This window comes from Phyllobates terribilis, unplaced genomic scaffold (genome assembly GCF_046119375.1).
Source record: "Phyllobates terribilis strain yellow unplaced genomic scaffold, ASM4611937v1 Scaffold_1__5_contigs__length_1240528914, whole genome shotgun sequence".
Taxonomy (NCBI): Eukaryota; Metazoa; Chordata; class Amphibia; order Anura; family Dendrobatidae; genus Phyllobates; species Phyllobates terribilis.
Genome location: NW_027362761.1, coordinates 363496242 through 363509276, shown reverse-complemented (window position 1 = coordinate 363509276; position 13035 = coordinate 363496242). Strand labels below are relative to the sequence as shown.

At 41.9% G+C, this 13035-nt stretch overlaps 1 protein-coding gene across 1 annotated transcript in view; it reads left to right on the top strand.

Moving 5' to 3' along the window:
- The window catches only part of LOC141262742 (aldehyde dehydrogenase, mitochondrial-like), a 41780-nt gene that overhangs the window by 16494 nt on the left and 12251 nt on the right, over positions 1-13035 (top strand). Inside the window, exons 3-6 of the mRNA XM_073676317.1 lie at positions 3696-3836; positions 5546-5625; positions 7219-7330; positions 7510-7638. Of these exons, the coding sequence (XP_073532418.1) occupies positions 3696-3836; positions 5546-5625; positions 7219-7330; positions 7510-7638 (462 nt within the window). The remainder of the gene's footprint in view (positions 1-3695; positions 3837-5545; positions 5626-7218; positions 7331-7509; positions 7639-13035) is intronic.

The following is a 13035-nucleotide window of genomic DNA, read 5'->3' as shown; positions in this document are numbered from 1 at the left end:
GGTTTTCACTTCACAGTTGTGCCCTGTCAGGTTTAATAAGTGGGATTTCTTGCCTTATAAATGGGGTTGGGACCATCAGTTGTGTTGTGCAGAAGTCAGGTGGATACACAGCTGATAGTCCTACTGAATAGACTGTTAGCTGCTTTTTTCTTGCCATAATACAAATTCTAAGTAAAGAAAAACGAGTGCCCATCATTACTTTAAGAAATGAAGGTCAGTCAGTCCGAAAAATTGGGCAAACTTTGAAAGTGTCCCCAAGGGCAGTTGCAAAAAACCATCAAGTGCTACAAAGAAACTGGCTCACATGAGGACCACCCCAGGAAAGGAAGACCAAGAGTCACCTCTGCTTCTGAGGATAAGTTTATCCGAGTCACCAGCCTCAGAAATCGCAGGTTAACAGCAGCTCAGATTAGAGACCAGGTCAATGCCACACAGAGTTCTAGCAGCAGACACATCTCTTCAATAACTGTTAAGAGGAGACTTTGTGCAGCAGGCCTTCATGGTAAAATAGCTGCTAGGAAACCACTGCTAAGGACAGGCAACAAGCAGAAGAGACTTGTTTGGGCTAAAGAACACAAGGAATGGACATTAGTCCAGTGGAAATCTGTGCTTTGGTCTGAGGAGTCCAAATTTGAGATCTTTGGTTCCAACCACCGTGTCTTTGTGCGACGCCGAAAAGGTGAACGGATGGACTCTACATGCCTGGTTCCCACCGTGAAGCATGGAGGAGGAGGTGTGATGGTGTGGGGGTGCTTTGCTGGTGACACTGTTGGGGATTTAATCAAAATTGAAGGCATACTGAGCCAGCATGGCTACCACAGCATCTTGCAGTGGCATGCTATTCCATCCGGTTTGCGTTTAGCTGAACCATCATTTATTTTTCAACAGTACAGTGACCCCAAACACACCTCCAGGCTGTGCAAGGGCTATTTGACCAAGAGGGAGAGTGATGGGGTGCTACGCCAGATGACCTGGCCTCCACAGTCACCAGACCTGAACCCAATCGAGATGGTTTGGGGTGAGCTGGACCGCAGAGTGAAGGCAAAAGGGCCAACAATTGCTAAGCATCTCTGGGAACTCCTTCAAGATTGTTGGAAGACCATTTCCGGTGACTACCTCTTGAAGTGCATCAAGAGAATGCGAAGAGTGTGCAAAGCAGTCATCAAAAAAGGTGGCTACTTTGAAGAACCTAGAATATAAGACACATATTTTCAGTTGTTTCACACTTTTTTGTTAAGTATATAATTCCACATGTGTTAATTCATAGTTTTGATGCCTTCAGTGTGAATGTACAATTTTCATAGTCATGAAAATACAGAAATTTCTTTAAATGAGAAGGTGTGTCCAAACTTTTGGTCTGTACTGTATGTGTGTGTAAAATAGTATGTATGTGTATATGTCAAGACTACAACAAGCAGTCCAGGAAGTAACACATCGCTAGAATCAGGGTCTCTGACTCTACATTATGATGCTCTCAAGTTGGGTGACAAAAACCTGGTGACATATTCCCTTTAATGTAACCCTGTCCCCTCCTGTACTGTATGAAGTATGTATAAACCTACATTCACATCTTGCAGTGTTTGTCTGCCATATGTGTCACTGACTATGCAGGTGCATTCATCCAAAGTATCCATCAGCCACCATTTACCCGATGTGCCTTTGATCTTATGGGACGGTATGGGTGGCAGATGCTCCTGTAAGCCAGTGGCATCTGTCAGACACTTAATTCTGAAATCTTGGTGGGTTTTATGGATATTCTTAAATTCATCATTCTTATGTTGTCTCCTGTTGCACATAATCTTCTCCCCTCAGAAGAGCTTATCATCCTGTAAGCATTACATTCATAACCCTCTTATTTCACCAAAGTGGTGTGCTTTGTAACATCTGACCACAACCTTGCAAGTATAAAAGGTAAAATGCGGCTGCAACATCTTGACTTTTTTTTTAAAGGGAATCGGTCAGCAGGATTTGCTGTGTAATCCGAGAGCGGCAAATTCTAGTGCAAGTGAACCTGATTTTAGTGTTGTATCACTTAATGGACTACTTGGTGCAGTTTTGATAAAAACATTGTTTAATATGTTGTAGATGTAGCAGTGGTCAGAATGCTGAGCTGTTTATAACCCCGCCCACACCACTGATTGGCAGCTTCTGTGTAAATTGTCAGTAAGCTGCCAATCAGTGATGGGGACAGAGTTGCACTGTGTAGCCTGACTGCCGTGCATGTGAGATGTAATCAAGCAGTGATGATCTCGTTTTGATAAAACACTGATTATATTGAAGCTACAACACAAAGCCTAGTAATGGACACATCCCTATAATCAGGCTCTGTTACCGTATATTGTGCTGGTATCTGATTAAATAGCAAAAACTGCTGACCGTTTCCCTTTAAGTATAGCCACTTAGTTTTAAAGTGAATTGGAGACATCAGACCTCACTTGGACACATTGGTGGAGGCACTTGGTATAAACAACTCATTCTTGGTAGACTAAAGCTCTGTTCCTAATCATAGGGTGTTGTCACACTTGGCTATTATGCAAATGGCATTAACCCAGAAATGCATATATCTTTTTGTGCAAGTGTATTTACATGTCAGGCAGTGTTTGCTGCCTTACCCTCTTTGGTTTTCTTCTGGTTGTCTAAACGTTCCAAAGTAATTTATTCTCTTTGTTCACATATCTGCGTTCCCCAAGGCAAGTCTTTTAAGGTTTACATTGTGTTCTGAGGATGGAAAATAGGACAGTATTGAGAGTATATTAATCAATTTATGACCGGACCATTTTTCCTGATCAAGCACACGTTTGGTTTTAACATGCTCCTTTTAACGCCTTCAAAAATGTTGTTGTTTGGTTCTGAAAAATAAAAAAATAATTTCTGGGGCTTTTTTTGTGATTGATAGATACAGCTTAATTGTTACATCATTTATATACTTTATATTTTCCTCCTAATTTAAAAAAAAAAAAGGGGGAAAAACTAAATTTCTTTTTTTTTTTTTCCCCCTTTCATTTTTCACACTGTGCTACCCATTAGATCTTACAAAACTTTTGGGGGGGTATTTGAACATATACAGTAGATACAATTTTGTTTTATTGCTGATTTCTCCTGTAACTGGGGCTGGTATATTGGCTCCAGTTACAGGGGAAAACCAGTCTCTTCTCTGCGAAGCACAGCTGACTTGGCATCCTAACATCCAGAAAATCATGTTATCTCCCTATACCCAGCGATCACATGATCTCTGGGTCTGGAGGAGGAAGCATGGTCAGTGTTTTATAATGTGTATATACATCAGTGATAAATCATGTCTGCCTTCACCTAATGCAGGTCTTGGTGCCAACAAATTATAACCCTTTGCACTCTTCTACGGGACAATAAAGCATATCCAGGTATTCCCATATCTCACATATTCTTTGAGTTTGGGTTGTTTTGTAGTAATTTATACAACATAATTCTCATGTTAGGTGTCTAGCCATTATATAACACTGTAAATTGGGATTTTGATTATCTTGTCAAGCCTATAATATGCAATTGCAAGGCAGTGCTCCTAAAGCTGCACTTGGTAGCAGCTCCTCAGAATATAGGACAAGAGATATTTTACTTTATTTATATTATTCTCGTTTTAATAATACCCTAACTTTAAGTGTAAATGCTGTGCTCAGTACAGGCTTTATATGGTGGTTGTCTAATTATTGTCCATCTAGGCGGATGTTGACAAGGCGGTGAAAGCTGCACGAGAGGCATTTAAACTTGGTTCACCATGGAGGAGAATGGATGCCTCACAAAGGGGAGTCTTGATGAATAGACTGGCCGATCTCATTGAAAGGGACAGAGCTGTACTTGCTGTAAGTATCTTATTATATACACTAAGTTAAGTGTTACATAATCTGTTATTGCTGTATCGTCTGAAATGGTGGAAAGGTCTTTGGTTTTTATTGGAGTTAAGTATTTAATGGCTTACCATTAGGATAAGACACCAGTTTTTTATCTTTGGGGGTCCAACCCTGAGGATTTCACTAATCCTCAAAATAAAGAGGCCACAGCACTCCACAGTAAGCTCTGCGGTCCCTTCGCTGTTTACATCTTCATAGAAGGTCAGACATGAGTTTTCCTTAGGCTGCGTGCCCACTATGCGTTTTCAAGCGTTTTCGCTGCGGAAAATCCTCAGCAAAAATGCTTAAACACTTGGTAATACGTGCCCCATGGTCCCCAATGATTATCCGCATGCGCTGTGCACATGTTGCGGAAATTTCCGCTGCGGATTATCATTGCGGAAAAATCCGCAGCAGGTCCATTAATTTTGTGGACACGCAGCGTAATTGCCCACATTGACTTGCATTGAATCACTTAATATCCACATGACTACATGTGCACATGCGGATATTAAGTGATTCAATGTGCGGATGGTACCTGGGTCTGGAGAAGAGGAGACTCTCCTCCAGACCCGGGTACCATAGTACCTGTTAGAAAAAGAATTTAAAATAAAAAATAAAGGTTATACTCCCCTTCCGATGTCCCCCGGTCTTTTCTCCGCTGCGTCCGGTCTCTTGTACGACTCGCGGTGGTGTGAAAGGACCTGCCATGGCGTCATTTAGTCATGTGACAGGTCACCTTTTACACCACCACGAGCCGTACAGGAGACCGGATGCAGTGGAGAAAAGACCGGGGGGACATTGGAAGGTGAGTATAATGTGTGGTTTTTTTTTGTTTTGTTTTTTTTTTAACTATTACTTGGTCACACTAGTGACTCGCGATGGTAGAAAAGGACCTTCCATGACGTTATTTAGTCATGTGACCTGTCACGTGACCGCCAACGTCACCTTTTACACCGCCGCTGGGGAGCCAGGACGCATCGTACAGGAGACCGGGGGACATCAGAAGGTGAATATAATGTTGTTTTGTTTACCATTTTTATTCTTTTTTTTTAACTATTAACTTTGTCACACTATATAAATCCATGCCGGTTGCATGGATTTATATAGTGCGACCAAGTTGTCAAGCACTTTTCCAAGTGATGCTAAAATCGCTTGGAAAAGCTCTTGATAACCCGCATGCGGAAATGCATGCAAAAATGCTTGACACGCTTCTACCTGGCAGGAAAAACGCATGCGTTTTTCCTGCCGGGGAGATGCGGAAAAAATATGCAGCATTTCTGCATCGTGGGCACTTAGCCTTAGCCTAAAGCTAGCTGTATTATAGGTTGCTGTTAACCATCTTTCCTCACCCTCTACGTAAATATGCTCAGCTTAGCTTCGTGTTCCTGTTTGTGCCCTAAAGGAACACTGCTGAATCTTTGCTGAGCCAATAGAGAACTTGGCCTAACAGCCATTACTATATTGATTTTTTTTATCAAATAAGATGGATACAGGTTAGAAGATTGGAGAAATTACATTTCTTGCATAGAAGACCACAAATAAAGTCCTGGCTGCTGCTGTAGACACTCTGTGAATGCATGCTGCAGCCATACACTATTCCTAAAATGCATATAAACAAGAATTTTGGTTTGTTGCTGCTAAAAAATTAAGTGGATGGGTTGTGTTTTTTTGTTTTTAAGAATTTGGAAACCCTGGATAATGGAAAGCCCTATGCCATATCCTATGCAGTAGATCTGGAACTTGTAATAAAATGTATTAGGTAAGTCCGTTTTGGAAACTTTTAGTTGATGCTTACTGATCTAAGTAATGGATTGTATGGATTGACAAACCAAGTCTTCTTGGACACATTTGTCTAATGTTTGATGCTCTTCTATAGTTGGCATGCATGTTTCAACAAATTACTTGCATAATATTGAATAACTGTATAAGTTTCTTGTTTAAGTTTGCTCTTAATTAAATAACTTTTACAGTGGTGCAGAATAGTGTGAACTGCATGCAAACTATATAACAACTCTTTAAAGTGACTGAAAAATAACTATATGTTTTGCATATTCCTGGTGCCCTCGGTTTGCCTCCTCTGGTCAGATTGGCGTTCAGTTCTTTCTGCTTCCAAGATGGCAACCAAAGTGCCATTGATAGTTTCAAGTCTAAACCTTCCTTGCCTTTCCTGTGCTGTAGGATATGAAAGGCAGAGGGAGCATAGTTTAGACTGACCAATGCACTACCCATGTTGCCGTTCTGAGCAGAGGAGGTAGTGGGATGGGCGGACCATACATGTGAAATGTATATAGTCTCTTTTCAGTAAGATTGTGAAGGGTCACTTTCATTCTGTATTGACTCCATTTTACCTGCTCTATTCATTATTTAGTTCAGGTTTTTGCTACCTCATTTGAGAGGAGCAAAAAGAGATCCTGATTCCAGCAATGTATCACTTAGTTTACTGGGTGCAACAATTCTGATTAAAATCTGAGTTTTTAGATGCAGCAAAGCTCAGAAAGCTAACCCTTCCCTTACCACAGCTTTCTGTGTACCTTGTCTACTGACAATAAGCTGCTAATCAGTGGTGCATGCGGTGTGGACCAGGATGCACGGAGACACCTAGATTGGCAGTGATCATCTCCTGCTGGTAAAAGACTCATTATATTGGAACCGTACACAGCCTAATAAGTGACACATCGCTGAAATCAGTGTCTCAGCCCCCTACCTGTTTCCCTCGGATTAAATAGCAAAAACCTGCTGACATATTCCCTTTTAATCTGAAGTGTATGATGGTCTTGCCTATACAATATAGGAATGTGCATGCATTCTTTATTGACTTGGAAGATTAGAAGTTTTAACTGAAACCATCTTGCTCCTATTCTGTTCAATTGCTGGTATACATAATTAAATATGGATGTGATGGGTGAAGGTCCTATAAGGTAACCTGTTTGCTCCACTGTAGTATTAAAGGGAATCTGTCACCACTTTGGAGTTATCAGACCTCTACTATGGCCATACAGGGTATAGAAAAGTAAATCTATACATACCTGTATGGCCCATAGTAGAGGTCTGAATGCAGAGAAATGTAGTTTTATCTTCTTGAACATGCGGGGAGGGGTGGAAATATGGTAAACGTGGACATAGGCGGGGAATTGGTGGAATAATAAGCAGACTGGCTGGGACAGCTTGGCGTCCGGGGGGGACGCCAGGCCTGTGAAAAACCAAGGAGATAAAACTACTTTTCTCTGCATTCAGACCTCTACTATGGGCCATACAGGTATGTATAGATTTACTTTTCTATACCCTGTATGCCCATCTGTCACCACTTTGGAGTTATCAGAATCCCTTTAAATAATGTCTTCTTGTTTCTAAGATATTACGCTGGATGGGCTGACAAATGGCACGGAAAAACCATTCCAATTGATGGAGACTATTTCACCTACACCAGACATGAACCAGTTGGTGTATGTGCACAGATCATACCGGTAAGATTTGCTCGGCCCCTGACTTGCCTTCAAAAATACGGCTTATAGCCAGCTTGATGATTAAACTAGAAAACAAGCTTACTAGATCATTTAGTATAATTCCTAATGCAAGCAGTTGTGTAAATTCTCCTCTGTGTAACAACTTACTTAGCAGATCTAATTCATGTGCTTTCTTCCAGTGGAATTTCCCTCTTCTGATGTTGGCCTGGAAGTTTGGCCCGGCACTGGCTACTGGGAATGTGATCGTCATGAAGGTTGCAGAACAGACACCGCTCACCGCTCTACACGTTGCCAGTTTGGTGAAGGAGGTAACTTTTCCTTGGTTGCTGTTTCCTTTAGAGTATACATGACAAGCTCCGGCCCTAGGGCCAAATGTGGCCCTAAGTATAATTATGTTTGGCCTGTGAGAAAATGCCCAATGTCTACTAGAGCTGGCCTGCCAGTAGATAGTGCATGCTAATACTACAAATCCAAATGCATACCTCACCCCCTCCTACTCTATCACAATCTGCCATCCACCACGCCCACACCATTGACGCAGAACATTCGTCCGCTCCACCGTACACATCTCCAACACCTCATGTCACTCTTGATGACGCGGCACCGCAAGCACTTGCGGGTTCCAGTGCATGCATCCCACACATACACACTGGTCCCCCCATTCCTTCCCACAGCATGCTCAGTGCCTCATACACTGACCCCCTCCACCCTTCCAGCCCTCCCTATAGGTAAGCCTCCATTTCGACTACGTGCTGTTTATACCCATTCTGCGCTGCGTTGCAATTTTATACCTCTCTCCTCTTTCATACTATTCCACCATCAGTATGCCTCACCACTGGTCTTATCCTGGCTTTCCCTATAAGCTAAGCCTGCTCCCTAACTACATACCATTTTCACCATTCTGCCAACACTATGTTCTTTTTTTTTTTTTTTTTTTTTTTTTTAAATCTGATAAATTTTTATTAAACATAACAAAACTTACAACAGATATTACATGACAATACTCGTTTTACAATATCACAGTAAGCCCCCGCCACCATGGAGACCTTTCTTTCTTTTATCTATTTCTTTCTTTTTTTTTCCTTCTTTCCTTTTCTTCCCTACTTTACTCTTTTTTTTTTTTTTTTTTTTTTCTTTCCTTCCCCTACTCCCTTTCTTTCTCTTCCCCTTCCTTCCCCTTTTCTTCTTTCCTTCTTCCCTCTCCACTTCGCCATACAGTTTACCAAGAGTTTTACTCTACAGTAGTATATATAGGTGTTACTCTAATTAATCCTATCCAACCATGGCTGCCATAATTTATGGAAGTATTCCTGCTCATTCCTCTTGGTGTAAATACTTTTTTAAAGTTGAATTATATAGTTCACTTGGGCAATGAATTTGCGTCTGGACGGGGGCTCCTCTCTAATCCAATATTTTCCAATCCATTTTCTGGCAATAAACCATAATCTCGCAATTGCTATTTTGGTCATGTTGTCTGTTTTTATTTCCTCAATTTACCCTAATATACAGTGCCTACAAGTAGTATTCAACCCCCTGCAGATTTAGCTGGTTTGATAAGATGCAAATAAGTTAGAGCCTTTAAACTGCAAACGAGAGTAGGTTTTATGAACAGAAGCATAAATCTTACAAACCAAAAAGTTATGTTGCTCAGTTGAATTTTATTAAATTTTAAACATAAAAGTGTGGGTCAATTATTATACAACCCCTATGTTTTTAATATTTTGTGGAATAACCCTTGTTTGCAATTACAGCTAATAATCGTCTTTTATAAGACCTGATCAGGCCGGCACAGGTCTGTGGAGTTATCTTGGCCCACTCCTCCATGCAGATCTTCTCCAAGTTATCTAGGTTCTTTGGGTGTCTCATGTGGACTTTATTCTTGAGCTCCTTCCACAAGTTTTCAATTGGGTTAAGGTCAGGAGACTGACTAGGCCACTCCAACACCTTGACTTTTTTCCCTCTTGAACCAGGCCTTGGTTTTCTTGGCTGTGTGCTTTGGGTCGTTGTCTTGTTGGAAGATGAAATTACGACCCATCTTAAGATCCTTGATGGAGGAGCGGAGGTTCTTGGCCAAAATCTCCAGGTAGGCTGTGCTATCCATCTTCCCATGGATGCGGACCAGATGGCCAGGCCCCTTGGCTGAGAAACAGCCCCATAGCATGATGCTGCCACCACCATGCTTGACTGTAGGGATGGTATTCTTGGGGTCGTATGCAGTGCCATCCAGTCTCCAAACGTCACGTGTGTGGTTGGCACCAAAGATCTCGATCTTGGTCTCATCAGACCATAGAACCTTGAACCAGTCTGTCTCAGAGTCCTCCAAGTGATCATGAGCAAACTGTAGACGAGCCTTGACATGACGCTTTGAAAGTAAAGGTACCATACAGGCTCGTCTGGAACGGAAACCATTGCGGTGGAGTACGTTACTTATGGTATTGACTTAAACCAATGTCCCCACTGCTATGAGATCTTCCCGGAGATCCTTCCTTGTTGTCCTTGGGTTAGCCTTGACTCTTCGGACAAGCCTGGCCTCGGCACGGGAGGACACCTTCAAAGGCTGTCCTGGCCGTGGAAGGCTAACAGTAGTTCCATAAGCCTTCCACTTACGGATGATGCTCCCAACAGTGGAGACAGGTAGGCCCAACTCCTTGGAAAGGGTTTTGTACCCCTTGCCAGCCTTGTGACCCTCCACGATCTTGTCTCTGATGGCCTTGGAATGCTCCTTTGTCTTTCCCATGTTGACCATGTCTGAGTGCTGTTCACAAGTTTGGGGAGGGTCTTAAATAGTCAGAAAAGGCTGGCAAAAGAGGTCTTTAATCCACACATGTGAAGCTCATTATTCTTGGTGCCTGAACTACTTCTTAATACTTTAGGGGGACCAAACAGAATTCTTGTGGTTTGAGGGGTTGAATAATAAATGACACTCTGAATTAACTTTTAACGTTTTTAAAAAAAAAAAAAAAAATTTGCTGCAGTGCATTTCCCACTTCCAGGCTGATCTACAGTACAAATGTCACAATGCCAAGTTAATTCCGCATGTGTCAACCAGCTAAATCTGCAGGGGGTTGAATACTACTTGTAGGCACTGTACATCTCAGTGGGTCCTTAGGGACAATACACCTATACACCATTCCAATACGGTTCAACACTACTATCCAAAAGGAGGACAATTTAGGACAATGCCAAAGCATATGCAGTATGTCTGCCTGAGATTACGAGCATCTTGGGCAGTCGGAGTTAAGCCCCCATCACACTAATCGAGATCGCTAGGGAGATAGCTGCTGAGTCACAAGTTTTGTGACGCAACAGCGACCTCAGTAGCGATCTCGCTACGTTTGACACTAGCAGCGACCAGGCCCCTGCTGTGAGATCACTGGTCGTGTCGGAATGGTCTGGACATTTCTTTGATCGTTGAAGCCCCGCTAGGTAGCATGCATCAGTGTGTTTGACACCTTACCAATGACCTTGTTAACGACTCAGACACAGAAACACATAGGCGTGCATCGTTATACAGGTCGCTACGGGTCGCCGCATCGTTGGGAAGATCTGACTGTTTGACATCTCACCAGCAACCACATAGCGGCGCAGCAACGATCCCTGACAGGTCGTATCGTTGTCGGGATTGCTGTAGCGTCGCTTAGTGTGATGGGGCCTTTAGACTTTAAACCCTGCTTTAAATAACATATCAGGGGTTCTATACACCCTGTGGATCACATACAGCTGTGACATTCTCCCAGGCTCACTCATGGATAACTTGGGTATATAATCTAGAATAGACTCCCACCTATCGTCCTTTATCTCTCCCAAGTCTGTCTCCCACTTCCTTCTAGCTTTGATAGGGTGTCCTCCAAGAAAGGCGTGCAGCAGGTCTCCTATACACTTCAGATATTGCCTCTTTCGTTCCTTGTTTTTAAGTATAATATCTAACATCAGATCTATTTGTATTCCAATAGGCCCTCTTCTGCTTTGGGTCTGAAATGCACGCTGAACCTGTCTATATTGAAAGAGGTTTAGCCTTGGGAATTGAAATTCTTCCTGCAACATTTCATATGATTTAAGCTTCCCTCTGTAAATCAACTGGTAGATCAGGCCAATACCCATTTCTTTCCACTCACCAAACCCCTTCATATTACTGAACTCCTGAAAATAAATGTTATCCCAGATAGGTGAAAACTTAGTGAAGTGAGTTACCCCCCTAATCTACTTGATTTTCTGCCACATCTTGTGTATTAGATTTATGGTATGGTAATGCGATCCGTATTTCTTGAAGGTTCCTGCCTCCAGTCCCATACTTAACGGTGAAATCTTAATTAAGTGCTCCAAACTGACAGGTACCTGTTCCTTTCCCATAGTCTCCCCCCAGCACTTGAGGTGTTGGCTTTGTGCAAAAAGAAAGTATAACCAGGGATTAGGGAGCACTAGGCCTCCCTCCTCTTTCGGTCTCTGCAGTGTTTCCTGTTTAAGTCTGGGACTCTTCTTACCCCACACTAATTCTCCAAATAGTGATTTTATCCAACACAATGTTCTGCTCAACCTTTCACTTATACTACGTATCAGCATTGTTCCTCTTTACTGGTCTCATGTCCTATTACCGATCCATATCCCCTCACCCTCTTAATACACCCCCATATCTTTACCTATGCACTGCACAGGTTCCCACTAATTTCACAATTTTTATATTTTTTTACTTGCCTTTTTCTGACTTCCATCTACTCTTCACTGGGTCTCTAGTCCCACCATTCAAACCTCTTGACCCTTACGTCACTCATATCATCAGGAGATAGTTGCTTTGGCTACATAACAAACTTCTCCTTTCCTGTTCCCCTGTCTTAGCAGTTTACAAACACCCATATCTATTACCACCATACTTTCCTACCCCTCACCAATTGATCCTATACCTCGCTACTATCCCATTCCTTTTTTTTTTTCCCCTCCCCCTGTGTTATCGCCACCATGTTCCTACACGGTCAGACACATCCATTCACAGGGGAACATTTAAAAGATTAGATCTTGTGACAGGAACTTTTTTTTTTTTTTAAAACAATCCAATTGTGCAACTTATTTGTAATCTAAGATTCATTAATTAAAATGTACTTTGTTCGTGGGACAAACCTTTTAAGTTTGTTTCCATATGAAAAGGCTCATCGGTATATTTGATAAGGGAAAAACTTCCTCAGTTGTAGACATTTTTTCAATAAATATAAAGTTTGGCTGCAACTTTGTCCAAGTTTTTAATTTTGGCCCTCTGTGTGTTTGAGTTTGAGATTCCAGCTTTAGAGTATGCTAATGCATAGCCTTACATCCAAATATATAGGTTCATTTAACTAGGGATTATTGGTGTCATTATAGATTATTTCCTCTTTGCTTTAGTCAGACGATGGGCACAATAAAGAATATGTACTTGGGACCTGACTTTTTTCTTAAACACTAACTGAATGCTGCTTGTAAAACCTCTCACTGGGCTGTAAAATACTTTTTTCTAGGCTTGGAGAAAATCCGGCTATAGCTGCTAAATGCAGTCTAAAGTCCCACTTTGTTTAGTAGACCTAGTAATGGAGTTATTGCCTAATATAGGTTTACATTATAGGCATTAAATTGGATGAGCTTTATTTGGTTGAACCAATTATCAGGTTCTGAAGCAGCAGCTTGTTTGTATGGTCCGAGTATTGGCACATAAATAGACCTAGATGGTGGCTGTTGTCTGT